The sequence below is a fragment of the Nerophis ophidion genome, linkage group LG28 (genome assembly GCF_033978795.1).
Source record: "Nerophis ophidion isolate RoL-2023_Sa linkage group LG28, RoL_Noph_v1.0, whole genome shotgun sequence".
Classification (NCBI taxonomy): Eukaryota; Metazoa; Chordata; class Actinopteri; order Syngnathiformes; family Syngnathidae; genus Nerophis; species Nerophis ophidion.
Genome location: NC_084638.1, coordinates 18,502,367 through 18,524,450, shown reverse-complemented (window position 1 = coordinate 18,524,450; position 22,084 = coordinate 18,502,367). Strand labels below are relative to the sequence as shown.

General features: G+C 39.9%; 2 protein-coding genes across 7 annotated transcripts in view; one reads left to right on the top strand and one right to left on the bottom strand.

Annotated features, from left to right (window-relative positions):
• The window catches only part of LOC133545393 (zinc finger protein 501-like), a 399,721-nt gene that overhangs the window by 373,124 nt on the left and 4,513 nt on the right, over positions 1 to 22,084 (top strand). The window contains exons 1-3 of one of the 3 annotated variants that reach the window (XM_061890931.1): positions 8,863 to 9,005; positions 10,120 to 10,325; positions 11,765 to 11,987. In XM_061890931.1, the coding sequence (XP_061746915.1) occupies positions 11,765 to 11,987 (223 nt within the window). In that variant the 5' untranslated portion in view covers positions 8,863 to 9,005; positions 10,120 to 10,325. Of the gene's footprint in view, positions 1 to 8,862; positions 9,006 to 10,119; positions 10,326 to 11,764; positions 11,988 to 22,084 lie in introns of those variants that run through there. The other 2 variants (XM_061890933.1, XM_061890932.1) reach the window with 2 other exon arrangements.
• Positions 681 to 8,864, bottom strand: LOC133545420 (zinc finger protein OZF-like). Of its 4 annotated transcripts, none has more exons than XM_061891004.1 (4): positions 8,555 to 8,864; positions 5,663 to 8,289; positions 5,353 to 5,568; positions 681 to 3,013 (listed from the first exon to the last, which is right to left on the bottom strand). In XM_061891004.1, the coding sequence occupies exon 4, from the start codon at positions 2,961 to 2,963 to the stop codon at positions 1,410 to 1,412; it is 1,554 nt and encodes a 517-aa protein (XP_061746988.1). In that variant the 5' UTR covers positions 2,964 to 3,013; positions 5,353 to 5,568; positions 5,663 to 8,289; positions 8,555 to 8,864; the 3' UTR covers positions 681 to 1,409. The 4 variants fall into 4 exon arrangements, with proteins under 4 accessions (XP_061746988.1, XP_061746989.1, XP_061746990.1 ...); XM_061891005.1 differs by having other exon boundaries at positions 5,663 to 5,949; XM_061891006.1 differs by lacking the exon at positions 5,663 to 8,289.

Sequence of the window (22,084 nt, the reverse complement as noted above, 5' to 3'; positions counted from 1 at the left end):
TTTCCTCTTTTGGTGCCGTTGACCTTGTTCTTACTTTTCTTCTTATGGGACATGCACAGCTGTTTCCAATTGACCCTAGTGCTACTTTAGCAGCACCTTGACAGCTGAATGGCACTCTGTGATTCCGCTCCACATTAGTTGACTGATTCAATGCTTTGAGTATTTTCTACCTCGGCCATTCCCTGTGCCATCCATCTTGGTGTTGTTTTGTAGTGTGCACGTCTTGTAACTCCAAACCAAGTTGAGTTTATTTTTGTATATGAGTAGCTTTCGTTCTTTTTTCTACAATGCACATTTTGTCTGTTTTTTTTCGCACCGTCACTTTTTGTTACCTCCTGTTTGGATTTTTTTTTGTGAGTAGATTTCCGCAGTAAAAGAAGTGTTTTACTCAGCGTCCTGCGCCTCCTTAGGTTCCTCTTTACTGTGTTGAACAGCACTCTGACAGAAGGATTTTCTCCAAAACGCAACATTCTTTGGCGGTCAAGTTTGTGATTAAAGGTTATACATATAAAATGAAAGGGACAAGTGGTAGAACAAATGGCTGGATGTACAGTAAAGCTCTCTGGAATGATGTGCATTTTGGACTTTTCCCTAACATTCTAAAATGTCCCATGTTTTCTGACATTGATAATGTTTGAGGGATTCTAAAAAAAGGGGAAAAAAACAACTTTTAACAACAATTGTCGTGTATTTTTTTTAATAAGAAATGTAGATTATTAAAAACAAAACTATCCTTCATAACCGTCCACATATAATGTTGCTATTTCCTCTAATCTACATATTGCATAAAGGGGACATACATATAAAACAATATTCATATTACAAAAGAGAGTAATAAGGATAATTAAAATAATGGACCAAGACCCAACAAATGATTCATAAAGTCACACATTTTAAAAGTAAATGATCTTGTATAAAGTAAAAAATAAGATGCTTTCAGAAGTGGTCCAGAAGATGTTTCAGATGTGAACCAGTAAATATGACCTAAGAGGGATTTATGTGTACTCAAAAGCAAAGGTATGAACAAAAAATCAAAAAATCAATCTGTCAATCCTTTCCGTGTCCGGGCCAGGTAAGGTTCCCCGTGCTGAGTCAAATTAAGCCGCAGGCTCCATATGTACATCATATAAAGGATTTTATCTATAACATCATAAATAATTAAAAATGATTTCTGAATATTTCTATACACATAAAAAGTATTTGCAACATGTTTTGTCCTGTTTATTCTCACCTTGACAGTCAAAGTGTTGCCTTCATTTTTAAATAAAAGTACACAATGTATATTAAAACATGTACTTGACTGAAAAAAGCAAAAATCTATATCTAATCTATAAATGTTAGACTCTATGTGCTGATGTTGTTAGAAGGTCAAAGTTAAGTTTTGACAGTTTATTTCTAATCCTGCATTTTCATTTGCTGCTGCTGTTCTCACCAGCACACTTGTGTTTCTTACACTGGTACTTATAAGAGAATCTTTCACCACACACACTGCAACTCAACACTTTCTCTCCTGGGTGTGTTATCATGTGTCTTTTCAAATTGCTTCTTCGTAAAAAAGCTTTACCACATTCTGAGCAGGAAAAAGGTTTTTCTCCACTGTGTGTACTCATGTGTATTTTTAAATGGTCCCTCTGAGTAAAATCTTTACCACAGATTGAACATGAAAAAGGTTGTTCTCCAGTGTGTATTCTCATGTGTTTTTTTAAATGGTGCCTCCGAGTAAAATCTTTAGCACAGATTGAACATGAAAAAGGTTGTTCTCCAGTGTGTATTCTCATGTGTTTTTTTAAATCGTCCCTCTGAGTAAAATCTTTACCACAGATTGAACACGAAAAAGGTTTTTCTCTAGTGTGTGTTCTCATGTGTCTTTTCAAATGTTTACTATTAGTAAAATCTTTACCGCAGATTGTACATAAAAAAGGTTTTTCTCCAGTGTGTGTTCTCAAATGTTCTTTTAAATTTTGATTTCTTACAAAACTTTTACCACATTCTGAGCAGAAAAAAGGTTTTTCTCCAGTGTGTATTCTCATGTGTATTTCCAAATGTTGCTTATGAGCAAAATATTTACCGCAGACTGTACATGAAAAAGGTTTTTCTCCAGTGTGTGTTCTCATGTGTGCTTTTAAACTTTCATTTCTTACAAAACTTTTACCGCATTCTGAGCAAGAAAAGGGTTTTTCTCCAGTGTGAATTCTCATGTGTACTTTCAAATAGTGCCTATGAGTTAAACCTTGACCGCAGACTGAACATGAAAGAGGTTTTTCTCCAGTGTGTGTTATCGTGTGTCTTTTCATATTACGAAGAGATTTAAAAGTTTTGTCACAGAGAGAACACTTGAAGTGAGTGTTGTCAGTGTGACATGTCTTATCATCTTTAGAGTCTTCATCATCAGTGTCAGGAGAGTGTGACGTTGTGTCCTCACTATCTGATAGTGGAGCTAAGAGCTTGTCTGCTTGTGATCCTCCACAGTGGTCTCCATCAGCTTCTGTTGTCATGTGTTGTGTTGAGCTGCTGCTTGGAGGCTCCGCCTCTCTCTTCTCCTCACTCTCACCTTTGACCTTATCACCTTCACTCTTCATAGGGACACCAGTCACTGGCATGTTGGTGACATCAACCTCTTCCAGTTCTTCAAGATGCTCTCCTTGCTGACTGATGCTGTGTTCCTCCTCTTCCTCTTTAACGTGAGGGCTCAGTGGGTCCTCCTCTTCGTCCTTAATGTGAGGGGTCAGTGGATCCACCGATTCCTTTGTAAAATGGGGTGTCAGTGGGTCCTCCTTTTCCTCTTTAAAAAGGGATGTAGGTGGATCCACCTTTTCCTCCTTAATGTGAGGGCTCAGTGGATCCACCACTTCCTCTTTAAAATGGGATGTCAGTGTGTCCTCCTCTTCCTCTTTGATGTGAGTGGTCTGTGAGCATTCCTCTTCCTTCTTAATGTGGGAGGGCTGTGGCTCCTCCGTCTGCATCCTGAAGCTCCACTTCTGTTGCTCAGGGTAAAGATGTTCTTCACAGACGTCTGCAAAACAAACACACCATCTGTGCTCAGTCACACAATACATTCAGTACTTTTACATGCACTTAGGAAAAAAAAGTTATCGAAAGAACTTTCTTGAAATCTCAGTGACGCATGAACACGCTGCTCTTTACAACATTATTCACAGGAAAAGAAAAACAAACCAGGACGACAGGACTTTTTACATGGATGAATGATATGGTTTAAAATTGATTTTGCGATACATAATTTCAAATAGAATTACTAATAGAACCATTTTGAAAACAGGCTATACAGGCTCCAGATTTAGGTGCTGAAATATGCAGTAAAATATTACATAATTTCCAGTATTATTTTCTCAAATAAAGTAACCAAATATTAACAGCAAAAAAACAAGTACATTAATAATAATTGTTTCTACAAAATAATACAATTAGAAATGACACTATAAGTTACTGCATATGTCAGCTGTCAAATTAGGAGCCTTTGTAACCCGCTTTGAAATTATTCTATTATCATTTACTGTATATACCAAATGATACATCGTGACATATATTGTTATTAGGATATAGATTTGAGGTCATATCGCCCATACCAAACATTGGTTTGCCGAGTAATTTTGTTTGGCTCACCAAATATATTTATTTTTTATATTCTTCAGATGTGTGCGTATGTTTAAAATGTTGTACTCCTGTTCTACATCACGTGGAAGTGTCATGTCATGGGGTTGGTGTGCTTTTATTTAAGGGTGTGACGATACGGTCAGCTCACCAAAAGATACTCGATATTGGCTTTAGGAGAGCAAGACGATATTTTGGTGGTTAACATGATTATTACACATATGTGTACTTCATGTGTATATGAATGTACTTTCCCTTGTGTGCTATGTAACTTCATAGTGGATACTATCTATAAAAAAAACCTCAATTGTTTTACATCTTTAATTTGAAGGACTGTTTACTTATCTGACAAATTCAAAAGAAACTGCACTTTTTTAAAATTTCGCCTATCATTCACAATCCTTATGTAAGACATATGTTTTAAACTATAATGGATTTTAATGAGTAAATAAACCTGAGCAAAAATCAGCTAACATTGGAGTCAATTAGAGCTCCTCTATTAGACCCACAAAGTCCTTAAAAAAAAAACATCCAAAAACTGCCAACAATACTCCATTTACATTTTGTGACCTGAATATTAACCAAGTATTAGTGATATTGTTATTATAAGCGCTAACATTAAGGACCTACTTTTAGCGGCGCATTGATCACAGAAGTAACTAGCTTACGCTGTTATATTGACATAATGAGCTGCTTTCCCGCCTCTAAAATGGTGAAAGCTAATTCTAGATTATAATTCATGCTTCTCACTAATGTAGTAGAAGGTTGTGGACATAAACCGAGAACTGGGTCAACTTTGACATCCAACTTGGACCTGGAGATGGCAAGAAAGACACAAAAATACGCTCTTTTGCACCCACCCTTTTTTTAACCCTTTTTGTGATGATTAATACTTCATCTAAACGGGAAGATATGAACATCCCATCATTCGGCATCCCAGTGAGAGCAGACATTGTATGCTTAAAATGAGCAAGATATGTAAATATGACATGTTATTAAGAATGTTACTACATTACATATATATTTACAGTATGTATTTAAAATGTTGAAGGGGGTTTTAGGATGTTATTTAGAGCACTTTAAAGGCAGAATAGAGCGGCTACCCATGACTCAATTGTAAGCTAACTTTTGCAAAGGTTTATTTTCTATTTAGGATGCATTAACCATCGACCTGCTCAGTGGCCTTGTGGTTAAAGTGTCTGCCCTGAGACTGGAAAGTCGTGATTTCAAATCTTGGCCGAGTCATACCAAAGACTAAAAAAATGGGACCAATTGCCTCCTTGCTTGGCACTCAGCATCAAGTGGTGGTGGTTAAATCACCAAATGATTCCTGAGTGCGGCTCCGCTGCCCTCACCTCCCAGGGGGTGCACTTGGGGATGGGTCATATGCAGAGGATAATTTAACCACTCATAGTGTGAAGGTTTCAGGGAGAAGGAGACGGCACAGAGACTGGGAAAAGCTTATAGCCTGGGGCGTCTTTATTTTAACAAGGATATATCTAATGCTGTATGTATATATATATATAATATAATATATATCTATACAATAATATTTCAATATCATTTATATAATATATTATTTGATATAATATATTATACAAAACTATATTATATATTATTATATAATATTATACTATATTATTCTATATATATATATATGTGTATGTCAAATCTGATGTGTATGTAACAAAGATGAAATGGGTGCAAGACTATGTGTGGAATTTAACGGGAGGTGTTCTTTACCGCAAGTGTTGGAGGTGCGTGTTGAGAGGAGCTGAGCTGTCAGGCGCGGGCAAGGCAGGTAGGGAAGTCCAAGGCAGAAGCGTGGTCGAAAGGCAGGAGAGAGTCGTCGTTTGTCCGGGGGCGAGCAAGGGATCGAAAACCAGGAAGCCAGAGGAAGACAAGGGGAATCCAAAAAGCACACGACACACAGCGTGGCTCGGGAACGCACACAGGGAGCTGTGGGGTGAGGAAAGACACGACAATTAACGCAACGAAAAAGACACAGAGATCAGGATCAAAAATTCAAGTAGGATGCTGGAGACGAGCTTACGGTACAGTTGCTACGTTCTGGCAAAGGATCACTGGTGGCGGGGGTTCTTGTACTCCTCTCTTTCATTAGTGCCGGCTGCGTTGATTACAGATGGAGCGCAGCTGCCTGCCGCGGCTTGAGTGACATGCGCGTGGTCAGAGGCGCGCCGGATGACGCGCGCAGCCCGGCTCCCGACAGATTGCGCACTTGTGTGTGTCCGAGCCGTGACACCTAGTGTGTGACTACCGCTGGGACCTTAACTTTAACTTACATAGGGACTGTGAATGATTCCAAAAAGTGCAGTTCCCCTTGAAATTAGAAAATAGAACAACAAGATATCATGTGAAGTGATTTATATTTATATAGTGCTTTTCTCTAGTGACTCAAAGCGCTTTACATAGCGAAACCCAATACCTAAGTTACATTTAAACCAATGTGGGTAGCACTGGGAGCAGGTGGGTAAAGTGTCTTGCCCAAGGACACAACAGCAGTGACTAGGATGGCAGAAGCTGGGATCGAACCTGGAACCCTCAAGTTGCTGGCACGGCCACTCTACCAACCAAACTATACCGCCCCAAGTAACAAAAACAGAATATATTAATCAGAAAATGCCACAAAGTAAATGTGATGAATTCATCCCAATACTGTCCTTTTTGGCTTTCCCTTTTAAAGGGCAAAGTCCTCGCAGGGTCTTTTGTCCTAATGACTGTCTGGTTCAAGTGAGGAGACTATAATCAAGGAAAACTATTTATTTACAAATGGACTAGGATAAGTCACTCATTTTTACAGGTAGCTAAAGTTGGGATATGATCAAGATAATGAAGGTTGAAGTGATTAAGAAAAATTTGATATAGATTAGAATAGGCCGTGCAACTAATCATATGTCCTGAGTTCCAGTTGAAACTGGGTGCAAGTTCATGCCCACGCACATACACTCTTATTGCCCACATTCTTGCCACTGTTCACGTGGCTTCTTGGCCAAGGTCTGAAGGACAACACCAGATATGAAGTCGGAGTCCAGGGACAAAAAAAAACACCAGTCAATATCTCACAGAAGGAACCTTCCTGGTGTTACCTGACGGCACGACCACCAAGGTGCGACACCTAAACAAAGGCTCCTCCATGCTCGTGCTTGTACTACCTGGCTTGGTAGGCTTGTACCCGCCTACCAAGCCAAAGACTTAGGTCCAATGACGAAACAGGGCGTAGCTGCCGCCGATTGGACCGACACGCAAATACCACATTTTCAACACTCCCCGTTTTAAAAACATAGCTATGGGCTGCACTTTGGAGGAGCTAGCAGCTACACAACAGCTAAGCTAAAACAGCACATTTAAGCATATTAAATAAATATATTTGCTTAATACGTACACAAAGTTTCCAAAACAGAAGTCTGATAGAAAGTATCCAGTAACAAACGTGTCCTCCTCGTTCAACTTTGTAAGGCAGGAGCTTGACTTCATTAATTATTGTGGCCACTAGGTGTTGTGAAAGATCAAATCGAAAAATTGCAAAAGCATCCGTCAAAAGGTTAGTGTTTTTTTTATATTTGTGTCAATATGTATAAGCATCCTTAGCCTTCCCGGGAAGGTCTATTCAGGTGTACTGGAGAGGAGTTTATGCCGCATAGTCGAACCTCGGATTCAGGAGGAACAGTGTGGTTTTCGTCCTGGTCGTGGAACTGTAGACCAGCTCTATACTCTCGGCAGGGTCTTTGAGGGTGCATGGGAGTTTGCCCAACCAGTCTACATGTGCTTTGTGGACTTGGAGAAGGCATTCGACCGTGTACCCCGGGAAGTCCTGTGGGGAGTGTTTAGAGAGTATGGGGTATCGGACTGTCTGATTGTGGCAATCCGCTCCCTGTATGATCAGTGTCAGAACTTGGTCCGCAGTAAGTCGGACACTTTTCCAGTGAGGGTTGGACTTCTATGGAAAGAATTACTAGGCGCAGTCAAGGAGATCCGGTTTAGTGGCTGCAGGATTAGGTCTCTGCTTTTTGCAGATGATTTGGTCCTGATGGTTTCAACTGGCCAGGATCTTCAGCTCTCACTGGATCGGTTCGCAGCCGAGTGTGAAGCGATTGTGATGAGAATCAGCACCTCCGAGTCCGAGTCCAAGGTTCTCGTCGGGAAAAGGGTGGAATTCCCATCCCCAAGTGGAGGAGTTCAAGTACTTAGGAGTATTGTTCACGAGTGAGAGAACAGAGGATTATGAGTTTGACAGGCGGATCGGTGCGGTCGATCTACGTTCCCATCCTCACCTATGGTCATGAGCTTTGTGTTATGACCGAAAGGACAAGATCACAGGTACAAGCGGCCGAAATAAGGCTCTCCCTTAGAGATAGGGTGAGAAGCTCTGTCATCCGGGAGGAGCTCAAAGTAAAGCTGCTGCTCCTCCACATGGAGAGGAGCCAGATGAGGTGGTTCGGGCATTTGGTCAGGATGCCACCCAAACGCCTCCCTAGGGAGGCGTTTAGGGCACGTCCGACCTGTAGGAGGCCACGGGGAAGACCCAGGACTCGTTGGGTAGACTATGTCTCCCGGCTGGCCTGGGAACGCCTCGGGATCCCCTCGGACGAGATGGACGAAGCGGCTGGGGAGAGGAAAGTCTGGGCTTCCCTGCTTAGGCTGCTGCCCCCGCGACCCGACCTTGGATAAGCAGAGGAAGATAGATGGATGGATGGATGTGTAACACAACTTGATGTTTCTTGAAAACAGCATTCAGTAGATGATATTTTCGCTCTTTCTCCTCTTTTGTTGGTCAAAATTCCTCCTTGTACTCTGCTATCGTTTTTTTCTTTTTTTCTAACATCACAAACATTTCTTCAACGTCAGCAGTTAGTCGCTGACTCACCAACACTCACATCATTTGTAATGTAGACATGTTCACACAATAAAAACACTTTACACTTACATTGGATCTCTGCTTTGATGTGTCGATCACTTCCGCCTCTGTTTGTTAGCAGCTAACAAGCTAAGCTAACCAGCAGGCTAGGCCAACACTTCAAAGTGCACTCAGACTAATGTATCCGCATGCAAACAATTAATAACGACGTTTACTCCGTTAAACGACACACATGAGCACATGTACGTTGTAATTAATACCTAGAAACCATAATAACCAAAACAACGTATTCTCCGCCAGACGCCATCTTATTTTGTTCTTCCTCCTGTGTGACGTGTGCGAGGTGTTCTCCACCGCAGAACAAATGTTGGCCAAGCACGTGTTTCACTGGGACAAAAGTGAGTGGTGCACATTTCCTTCGCCCGGCCACACAACAACAAAAACAGTCCCATTTAAGAGTTGCTGGTGTAACAATAGGAAGAATATATTCCACTCCTCTCTTATACACTCGGCTTATGAGGTAATATAAATTTTATTTTTTTATATTGTTTCTGTTATTCACCTGATATGTTGTTCGAAGCTAACGTGCTAGCGTTAGCCCGTTAGCAGGCCTTTGTAGCAAATGCTAGCAGGGTTTTTTTTGAGGAATGTATTTTATATGTTCTCTATGAGAATTTTATTGAATTATTTATTACTTTAATTGTTTTGTTCTATATTACAGTCACGCCTAACATCATTAAATATTTGTTACGAGAAAGGAACGAACGTCTCGTAATTTAAGTCTGGAATAAGTCACATGGTATTATAATAATAATAATACATTTTATTTGGTATAGCGCTTTTCAGTGTACTCAAAGACGCTTTACAGGATAAAAATACAATTATTAAAATTATTTTATTATTATTATCACAGTTTAATATAATGTATTACACATACATTGCATCTGTATGTGTTGGTGCTAACTTTATTAGCAATAAATACAAATGATGTTGTTTGCACGCACTTCTATTACCTTGATAACATCCAACCATGTTTCTACCGCTTGTTCCTTTTGAGGTTGCGAAGAGTGCTGGAGTCTATCGCAACTGCATTCGGGCAGACATATCATGGAAATTAAATACACTGATGCTTGTTATTACGAATACACTATTTGCACAATTGTGAGTGATTAATGCTTATTCAGTCAGGCTTAAATAAATATTTAGTGAAGTAAATGTAAATATTAAAAATGGCTTTAAAGGCCTACTGAAACCCACTACTACCCACCACGCAGTCTGATAGTTTATATATCAATGATGAAATATTAACATTTCAACACATGCCAATATGGCCTTTTTAGTTTACTAAATTGCAATTTTAAATTTCCCGGGAGTTTCTGCTTGAAAACATTGCGTAATGTGATGTGTACGCGTGACGTCACGGACTGTTAGGAAATATGAGCACCGCACACACACACAGCTAAAAGTCGTCTGCTTTAACGGCATAATTACACAGCATTTTGGAGATCTGTGTTGTTGAATATTTTGCAATTTGTTCAATTAATATTGGAGAATTCAAAGTAGAAAGATGGAGTTCAGAAAGCTTTAGCTTTTCGCCACACAAACACACGGTGATTCCTTGTTTAAAATTCCAGGAGGTGAAACTTAACTATGGATCAGAAGGGTCAAGCGAACATGGATCCCGACCAAATGTCAACCAGCAGGTTTCGGTGAGAAAATTGTGGTAAAAAGTCGCTTCTTACCGGAGATCAGCTGAGCTTGCGCCGTCCATAAAGCTGCCGTCGACTTCCCTCAGACACTGGCGTCAACACACCCGTGGACACACACCTCCGACTATCAGGTACTGTTAAACTCACTAAAACACTAGCAACACAATAGAAATATCAGGGATTTCCCAGAATTATCCTAGTAAATGTGTTTGAAAACATCTGAATCCATCCCAATGCAATTGCATTTTTTTTTTTTACTTTTTTTTTTTTCTTGTTTTTTTTCTAGTCCGTCGTTATCAATATCCTAAAACACAAATCTTTCATCCTCGCTCAAATTAATGGGGTAATTGTCGTTTTCTCGGTCCGAATAGCTCTTTTTGTTGGAGGCTCCCATTAAAAACAATGTGAAGATGTGAGGAGCCATCAACGGGTGACGTCATCGTCTGCTACTTCCGGTAAAGGCAGGGCTTTTCTGTTAGTGACCAAAAGTTGTGAACTTTATCATCGATGTTCTCTACTAAATCCTTTCAGCAAAAATATGGCAATATCGCGAAATGATCAAGTATGACACATTCAATGAACCTGCTATCCCCGTTTTAATAAGAACATCTCATTTCAGTAGGCCTTTAATATACTGTACACAAATTGAATACGCATCAATATTGTAATCAAATAATGAGGTACCCAAATGTTCTAATATATATATATATCTATATATAGATATATATATATATATATATACATATATATATATATATATATATATATACTCATATGGGGCGGCATGGCGTAGTGGGTAGAGCGGCCGTGCCAGAAACCTGAGGGTTGCAGGTTCGCTTCCCACCTATTGACATCCAAATCGCTGCCGTTGTGTCCTTGGGCAGGACACTTCACCCTTGCCCCCGGTGCCGCTCACACTGGTGAATGAATGATGAATGAATGATTGGTGGTGGTCGGAGGGGCCGTAGGCGCAAATCGGCAGCCACACTTCCGTCAGTCTACCCCAGGGCAGCTGTGGCTACTGATGTAGCTTACCACCACCAGGTGTGAATGAATGATGGGTTCCCACTTCTCTGTGAGCGCTTTGAGTATCTAACAATAGAAAAGCGCGATATAAATCTAATCCATTATTATTATTATTATTAACAAGGAGAGGATATTTTGCGTAAAATAAAGCCAACTAATCACAGCTCTGCAGTCCTGGTCACCGTTGACGTGAGGTGGGACTATTTTGGAGGTGCACGTCAAGGTTGGCGAGTTGGCGTCACTTGATGCTGGAGCACAATGAAACTTTTATTTTTGCAGACTGACTTAGTCATGACGGTATGAAAATCCCAGCAGGAGGTTTTTTATAAGTTGTTACTTTTTATCAATAATTAATGTAAATGCCAAAAACAAGATAAATTACACAATTCATAATAATCAATAACTGATGATTATTCCATGTGTAGAAAAACATCACTCCAAAGTGGTGTCAGTCCACTTGGAAAATATTATATTTGATAGACTAAAAAATATTCGACACATCTGAGCTGAAGTTTGTTTGTGTTGTCTCGCGGACGTCCAACAGATGAACGCTCGTCAAGAAGAACGCCCCCTTCAGCAGCAGGAGGATCCACAGCCCCCCCACATTAAACAGGAAGAGGAGGATCTCTGGGTTACTCAGGAGGAAGAGTTTCTTCCAGGGCAGGAGGAGGTGGATCTCAGCAAGTTTCCACTGACTGTTGTTTCTGTGAAGACTGAAGAGCATGAAGACAAACCACCTGAGTCCTCACAGCTTCATCACAATCCAAGTAAGCACAACATCTAGATGTCATCCAATAATTATGCTAAATAGTAAAAATCTGCTACTACAAGTCGGCTAACATTATAGGTAATGGTAGTCCTCTATTGTGCCTTTTAAAGCCCCTTTAAATCACCAACATTACTCCATTTACTTGTAGTGACCTGTATATTAGCCAAGCTTTAGCAGCATTGTAATTGTAAGAGCTAACTTCAAGGAACTACTTTTAGTCAAACGTCTCCTTGCTCGCAGAAAGGTAAACTAGCTCCTGAGCTGTTGCTGCATCACCTCTGAGTTGGTAAAAGTTTGTTCTCGATTATAAATCATGCCTCACGCTTGCATCGGCGAAAGTCGTAGCCATACACAGAGAAGTTGGTCAAATTAGTTTTAAACCCAAAGACGTCGCTAGGAAGAGACAGCAAGATGCTCATTTCTTCCCAGCATTTTTGACCAGAGGAGTGAGGATCATGCTCAATATATCATCTAAACGGAGAGAACATGTCTTTTGCTGAAAGATATAAACATCCAATCAGTCGGCATCCCGGTGAGAGCAGACATTGTCAGTAAGTGATTGTTTTTTTATGTTGATCGTTTGTATTATCTTATTTAGCATATAGCAATAGTGCTACATGATGCTTAGTGTTTCACTAAAACTGCATCTGTTTAGCAATCAGCTTCTAAAACTTGTAGCTCATCTTCCAAAAATATACAAACCCCGTTTCCATGTGAGTTGATAAATTGTGTTGGATGTAAATACAAATGGAATATAATCATTTGCAAATCCTTTTCAATCCATATTCAGTTAAATATGCTACAAAAACAACAGATTTGATGTTCAAACTCATAAAAAAAATGTTTTTCAAATAATCATTAACTTTAGAATTTGATGCCAGCAACACGTGACGATGAAGTTAAGAAAGGTTGCAATAAATACTGATAAAGTTGAGGAATATTCATCAAACACTTATTTGGAACATCCCACAGGTGTGCAGGCTAATTGGGAACAGGTGAGTGCCATGATAGGGTATAAAAACAGCTCCCCAAAAAATGCTCAGTCTTTCACAAGAAAGGATGGGGCGAGGTACACCCCTTTGTCCACAACTGCGTGAGCAAGTAGTCAGTTTAAGAACAAGTTTTGTCAAAGTGCAATTGCAAGAAATTTAGGGATTTCAACATCTACGGTCCATAATATCATCCAAAAATGGTTCAGAGAATCTAGAGAAATCACTCCACGTAAGCGGCATGGCCAGAAACCAAAATTGAATGACCGTGACCTTCGATCTCTCAGACGGCACTGTATCAAAAACTGACATCAATCTCTTACGGATATCATCACATGGGCTCAGGAACACTTCAGAAAACCACTGTCACTAAATACAGTTTGTCGCTACATCTGTAAGTACAAGTTAAAGCTCTACTATGCAAAGCGAAAGCCATTTATCAACAACATCCAAAAACGCAGTCGGCTTCTCTGGGCCCGAGATCATCTCAGATGGACTGATGCAAAGTGGAAAAGTATTCTGTGTCCACATTTTAAAATGTATTTGGAAATATTCGACATCGTGTCATCCGGACCAAAGGGGAGTGAACCATCCAGACTGTTATCGATGCAAAGTTCAAAAGCCAGCATCTGTGATGGTATGGGGGTGCATTAGTGCCCAAGGCATGGGTAACTTACACATCTGTGAAGGCACCATTAATGCTGAAAGGTACATACAGGTTTTGGAACAACATATGCTGCCATCTAAGGACGTCTTTTTCATGGACGCCCCTGCTTATTTCAGCAAGACAATGCCAAGCCACACTCAGCATGTTTTACAACAGCGTGGTTTCGTAAAAAAAGAGTGCGGGTACTTTCCTGGCCCGCCTGCAGTCCAGACCTGTCTCCCATGGAAAATGGGTGGCGCATTATGAAGCGTAAAATACAACAGCGGAGACTGTTAAAGGACTGAAGCTCTACATAAAACAAGAATGGGAAAGAATTCCACTTTCAAAACTTCAACAACTAGTTTCCTCATTTCCCAAACATTTATTGAGTGTTGTTAAAAGAAAAGGTGATGTAACACAGTGGTGAACATGCCCTTTCCCAACTACTTTGGCATGTGCTGCAGCCATGAAATTCTAAGTCATTTATTATTTGCAAAATTTTGAGTTTGAACATCAAGTATCTTGTCTTTGTAGTGCATTCACTTGAATATGGGTTGAAAAGGATTTGCAAATCATTGTATTCCGTTTATATTTACATCCAACACAATATCCCAACTCATATGGAAACAGGTTTTGTACTTTGTTAATAATGCTTATATTTCTTTCATTAATTTCCAATGGAGGTACATGTGACGTTATCTACAATAATGTTTCTTCTCAAAGTACATACTTTTGAACGTGTTTTTTTTTTTAAATAAAACTTGTTTAAAAAAAAGTAATTTTAGAAAATTTTGAGCAAATTTGAAAAATACCACGATTATCATGATAACCGGAATAAGAAATGTTCACACCATGACATCCCTAGTGTCTATGTTTGTGTGGGTGTATATGTATGTATGTATGTACATTCGTGATCAAAAGTTTACTACAGTTGTAAAGAACATAATGTCATGGCTGGCTTGAGTTTCCAATCATTTTTATGCCTCTTTTTTTTGTGATAAAGTGATTGGAACACATACTTGTTGTTCACTAAAAACATTAATTAAGTTTGGTTCTTTTATACATTTATTATGGGTCTACTGAACATGTGTCCAAATCTGCTCGGTCAAAAGTATACATACAGCAATGTTAATATTTGCTTACATGTGCCTTGGCAAGTTTCACTGCAAAAAGGCGCTTTTAGTATCCACCCACAAGCTTCTGGTTGAATTTTTGACCACTCTTGAAAAACTTGGTGCAGTTCAACTAAATTTGTTTTTTTTTTGACATGGACTAGCTTCTTCAGCGTTGTCCACACGTTTGAAGGGGAACATTATCACCAGAACTATGTAAGTGTCAATATATACCTTGATGGTGTAGAAAAAAGACCATATATTTTTTTAAACGATTTCCGAACTCTAAAGGGGTGAATTTTGGTGAATTAAACGCCTTTCTGTTTATCGCTCTTTTTGCGATGACGTCAGAATGTGACGTCTCCGAGGTAATACAGCCGCCATTTTCATTTTCAACACATTACAAACACCGGGTCTCAGCTCTGTTATTTTCCGTTTTTTCGACTATTTTTTGGAACCTTGGAGACATCATGCCTCGTCGGTGTGTTGTCGGAGGGTGTAACAACACTGACAGGGAGGGATTCAAGTTGCACCACTGGCCCGAAGATGCGAAAGTGTCTGCCGCCAGACCCCCATTGAATGTGCCAAAGTGTCTCCACATTTTACCGGCGATGACGGACATGGCACAGAGATGTATGGATAACCTGCAGATGCATTTGCAACGATAAATTCAACGAAATCACAAAGGTGGGTTTTGTTGATGTTGACTTATGTGCTAATCAGACATATTTGGTTGCGGCGTGACTGCCAGTTAATCGATGCTAACATGCTACGCTAATCGACGCTAACATGCTATTTACCGGCGGTGCTAAAGCAGACATGGCACAGAGATGTATGAATAACCTGCAGATGCATTTCCAACTATAAAGTCAACAAATTCACAAAAGTGAATTTTGTTGATGTTGACTGCCAGCTAATCGATGCTAACATGCTACGCTAATCGATGCTAACATGCTATTTACCGGCGGTGCTAAAGCAGACATGGCACAGAGATGTATGGATAACCTGCAGATGCATTTGAAACTATATTACGTTTACTTCCACCCACATTTAATGCGAAAAAACACTTACCAATCGAAGGATTTAAGTTTCTCCAGTGTCACGAGATGCGAAAGTCTTGATTGTTTGGTCAGTGTATTTTACCGGCGATGCTAACGCAGCTATTCGGCCATGCTATGGCTATGAATAGCGTCAATAGCTATTCACTCAATAGCTTCAGTTTCTTCTTCAATACTTTCATACTCCAACCATCCATTTCAATACATGTGTAATCTGTTAAATCGCTTAGGTCGCTGAAATCCGAGTCTGAATCCGAGCTAATGTCGCTATATCTTGCTGTGGTATTTGCCGTTGTTTGTTTACATTGGCAGCACTATCTGATGTCACAGGGAAATGGATAGTCGCATCGCAAAAAGCGAAAATCAAGCACTTTAAAGCTTTTTTAAGGATATTCGGGCACCAGTAAAATTTTGAAAAAAAACTTAAAAAAATACAACAAGCCACTGGGAACTGATTTTTATTGTTTTTAACCCTTTTGAAATTGTGATAATGTTCCCCTTTAAGTTAGGACTTTGGGAAGGCCATTCTAAAACCTTGATTTAGCAATTCCTTTACCACTTTTGACGTGTGTTTGAGGTCATTGTCCTGTTGGAACACCTATAATATATGTATATGTGTGTGTGTATACATATATATATATATATATATATATATATATATATACATATATATATATATATATATATATATATATATATATGTGTAAATATATATAAATATGTATATATGTATATATATATACATATATTTATATATATATATATAAATAATTATATATGTATATATATATATATATATATATATATATATATATATATATATATATGAAGAGTTCATACGCAAAAACCGATAAACGCCATTTTGATAAAGTTTAGCCCAGCCTCTGTAATATATAGTCCGCCACTTCTATTGTGTTATACCAAAATCAATTTGTTTGCAAATGCAGACAAATGCCGCTTTTAACGTCATTTAGTTCAGCGATTTATTGCAAAGGCCGATAAGCGCCATGGATCATCTTCCACAAAAGCCGATATATCCGTTTGCCCAACCAGCGCTGCAGTACGGGATCACGTGACAAACAGAATGGCGGCGCGCACGGAGTCACTCAGTGTTGTTATCCACGCATGAATAATTTGGAAGCTTCTCCTGTGAACACTGTTAAGCCAGCGAAAAAAACTGACGTGTTGAAGTTATTTGATGTTGGCGCTAGCACGCGTGTCCGTGAGTTTTACACCGCTGCGTTAAACGATGTTGTCGAGCATGGAGCTAATGTCGATAGCGATGATGAGTGAGCTGTTATCTGCACAGGAGTGTTTTTGATAGGCAAACCAGGTTGAGCATTTGTGCTTGTTTTTATTAATAAAACATTGTCTTCATTGCAACACTGTTTTTTTGTTTTTTCATTTTGTGCTGAAAAGCACAAGGTAAATATGTGAGGTCACAGTTCCAGAAAAGCATGTCCGGTTAGCAAGTACGAAAAAACAATGTTCGCAGGGACAGCTAGATTTCTACGTACCAAGGGATCGAAACTGTTAAATAATGAAGTAAATAAATGTGAACAGTTGTTACCTTGAAATGTGGCTTTCGATAAATTTCACGTTCTGTTTTTCTCTCTATCTTTATCTTGAATATTATGCGAAATAACGACCGCAAAGAAAACGATTTTGGAGATATCTGTTTTTGCAACATATCATAATTTGGATATATCTGCTTTTGACGTAAAACCACATCAAACACTCTTATTTGAAAGCCATTCATTACATCAGCATTTCGTAAAAGTTTAGGCTTTCATGACTTGCTTATGTTGATATTAAATAAACCATTGTATGCTTGTATATGTACCGACAACACCAGCAGGCAGAAAATCGTTAATATACAGAATCGGTCAAAATGGATTTATCTGCTTTTGCATATGAACTCTTCATATATATATATATATATATATATATATATATATATATATATATATATATATATATATATATATATACATATATATATACACACACACACACACACACACACACATATATATATATATATGTGTATATGTATATGTGGAGTTCCACGAGACTTGGTATTGGGACCCAAGTTATTTATACTTTATTTAAATGATGTTTGTTCCGTATCTAATACATTGAATAATCCAAGATGGCGGCGCCCGGACGGGCTGCGACCTCGCGGAGCTCCTGCTAAAGATGGAACATTTGGCAGAAATACCGGACAATTCTACAAACTCACATCGTGGTCAGTCCATGATCACGTACGACCGCCAGACACTTCTGGATGTGGACATATGGGGCCGTTTTGGACTGATAGACGCGTGCGTGCTAAACCTGCTAACTAGCATGGGAATACGTCGATGGCTACATCCAGCGGCCTGTGAAGCAGCGGAGTATAGTAGAAGCGGGGGCCGTCTACGGAGCAGACGCCAGCGGTGTGATCGGAGACGCGGATGCCGAGCGGGGCTAAAAACAAAGCAGAAGGCTAATCCCCACAGAACACCACTTCCCTCCATCCTGCAGCCATATTTAAATGAAAGATGCGAGACTACTGGTCTGGGTAAGGAGTCAGTTAAATTAGAACAAGTTTTTTCTGCTTTGAGTGTTTCAGAGTTGGATATGTGTTTTACTGAGGTGGCTAACTATGATGCGTGCAGCTTATCAAAGCAACAAACAAACAATCGGAAAATCCCCGTTATTGAGGTGGCTAACCATGATGCGTGCAGTTTATCAAAGCAACAATCAAACAATCGGAAAATTCCCGTCGTATCAATTCCTAGATATGGTCGTAATTATACTAAATGCACTGGGCATAATAAACACAACATTATTAATATTGCTACTACGGATAATTTGATCAAAAATTCCCTAAAACAGCCCACTACCTATAATACAGGTTTTTTAAACATAAGATCATTGTCTCCCAAAACGTTGTTAGTTAATGATATCATCAGAGACAACAATCTTAACGTCATCGGTCTCAGCGAAACCTGGCTTAAACCAAACGACTTTTTTGCGCTAAATGAGGCATGTCCTCCTAACTTTACACATGCGCATATTGCCCGTCCGCTTAAAAGGGGGGGGGGGGGGGGGGGGTCGCACTAATATACAACGAAAACTTTAACCTTAGTCCTAACATAAATAATGAATATAAATCATTTGAGGTGCTTACTATGAGGTCTGTCACACTGCTCCCTCTACACCTGGCTGTTATCTACCGCCCCCCAGGGCCCTATTCGGACTTTATCAATGAATTCTCAGAGTTCGTTGCTGATCTAGTGACACACGCCGATAATATAATCATAATGGGGGACTTTAATATCATATGAATACCCCATCGGACCCACCGTGCGTAGCGCTCCAGACTATAATTGATAGCTGTGGTCTCACACAAATAATAAATGAACCCACGCATCGCAACGGTAATACGATAGACCTAGTGCTTGTCAGGGGTATCACCGTTTCCAAAGTTACGATACTCCCGTATACTAAAGTATTGTCCGATCATTACCTTATAAAATTCGAGGTTCAGACGCATGTTCGTCAAACTATTAATAATAATAACTGCTATTGCAGCCGCAACATTAATACGGCCACAACGACAACTCTTGCTGACCTACTGCCCTCGGTAATGGCACCATTCCCAAAGTATGTGGGCTCTATTGATAACCTCACTAACAACTTTAACGACGCCCTGCGCGAAACCATTGATAACATAGCACCACTAAAGTTAAAAAAGGCTCCAAAAAAGCGCACCCCGTGGTTTACAGAAGAAACTAGAGCTCAGAAATTATTATGTAGAAAGCTGGAACGCAAATGGCGCACGACTAAACTTGAGGTGCACCATCAAGCATGGAGTGATGGTTTAATAACTTATAAACGCATGCTTACCTTAGCTAAAGCTAAATATTACTCAAATCTCATCCACCGTAATAAAAACGATCCTAAATTTTTGTTTAGTACGGTAGCATCGCTAACCCAACGAGGGACCCCTTCCAGTAGCTCCACCCACTCAGCTGATGACTTTATGCAATTCTTTAGTAAGAAAATTGAAGTCATTAGAAAGGAGATTAAAGACAATGTGTCCCAGCTACAACGGGGTTCTATTAACACTGACACGATGGTATATACGGCGGATACTGCCCTCCAAAATAGTTTCTCTCGTTTTGAGGAAATAACATTAGAGGAATTGTTACAACGTGTAAATGGAATAAAACAAACAACATGTTTACTTGACCCTCTTCCTGGGAAACTGATCAAGGAGCTCTTTGTATTATTAGGTCCATCAGTGCTAAATATTATAAACTTATCACTCTCCTCGGGCACTGTTCCCCTAGCATTCAAAAAAGCGGTTATTCATCCTCTTCTTAAAAGACCTAACGTCTATCCTGACCGCATGGTAAACTACCGACCGGTGTCTCACCTTCCCTTTATTTCAAAAATCCTCGAAAAAATTGTTGCGGAGCAGTTAAATGAACACTTAGCGTCTAACAATCTATATGAAACCTTTCAATCCGGTTTCAGGGCAAATCACTCCACGGAGACAGCCCTCGCAAAAATGACTAATGATCTATTGCTAACGATGGATTCTGATGCGTCATCTATGTTGCTTCTCCTCGATCTTAGCGCTGCTTTCGATACAGTCGATCATAATATTTTATTAGAACGTATCAAAACACGAATTGGTATGTCAGACTTAGCCCTGTCTTGGTTTAACTCTTATCTTACTGATAGGATGCAGTGTGTCTCCCATAACAATGTGACCTCGGACTACGTTAAGGTAACGTGTGGAGTTCCCCAGGGTTCGGTCCTTGGCCCTGCACTCTTCAGCATCTACATGCTGCCGCTAGGTGACATCATACGCAAATACGGTGTTAGCTTTCACTGTTATGCTGATGACACCCAACTCTACATGCCCCTAAAGCTGACCAACACGCCGGATTGTAGTCAGCTGGAGGCGTGTCTTAATGAAATTAAACAATGGATGTCCGCTAACTTTTTGCAACTCAACGCCAAAAAAACGGAAATGCTGATTATCGGTCCTGCTAGACACCAAACTCTATTTAATAATACAACTCTAACATTTGACAACCAAACAATTAAACAAGGCGACACGGTAAAGAATCTGGGTATTATCTTTGACCCAACTCTCTCCTTTGAGTCACACATTAAAAGCGTTACTAAAACGGCCTTCTTTCATCTCCGTAATATCGCTAAAATTCGCTCTATTCTGTCCACTAAAGACGCTGAGATCATTATCCATGCCTTTTTTACGTCTCGTCTCGATTACTGTAACGTATTATTTTCGGGTCTCCCCATGTCTAGCATTAAAAGATTACAGTTGGTACAAAATGCGGCTGCTAGACTTTTGACAAGAACAAGAAAGTTTGATCACATTACGCCTGTACTGGCTCACCTGCACTGGCTTCCTGTGCACTTAAGATGTGACTTTAAGGTTTTACTACTTACGTATAAAATACTACACGGTCTAGCTCCATCCTATCTTGCCGATTGTATTGTACCATATGTCCCGGCAAGAAATCTGCATTCAAAGGACTCCGGCTTATTAGTGATTCCCAAAGCCCAAAAAAAGTCTGCGGGCTATAGAGCGTTTTCCGTTCGGGCTCCAGTACTCTGGAATGCCCTCCCGGTAACAGTTCGAGATGCCAACTCAGTAGAAGCATTTAAGTCTCACCTTAATACTCATTTGTATACTCTAGCCTTTAAATAGACCCTCTTTTTAGACCAGTTGATCTGCCGTTTCTTTTCTTTCTCTTCTATGTCCCACTCTCCCTTGTGGAGGGGGTCCGGTCCGATCCGGTGGCCATGTACTGCTTGCCTGTGTATTGGCTGGGGACATCTCTGCGCTGCTGATCCGCCTCCGCTTGGGATGGTTTCCTGCTGGCTCCGCTATGAACGGGACTCTCGCTGCTGTGTTGGATCCGCTTTGAACTGGACTCTCGTGACTGTGTTGGATCCATTATGGATTGAACTTTCACAGTATCATGTTAGTCCCGCTCGACATCCATTGCTTTCCTCCTCTCCAAGGTTCTCATAGTCTTCATCGTCACCGACGTCCCACTGGGTGTGAGTTTTCCTTGCCCTTATGTGGGCCTACCGAGGATGTCGTAGTGGTTTGTGCAGCCCTTTGAGACACTAGTGATTTAGGGCTATATAAGTAAACATTGATTGATTGATTGATTGAAATGTATTGTTTGCAGATGATACATATGTATATTGTTCAGGAGAAGACTTGAAGGAAGTGTTGAGGTTAATAGAGGTTGAGT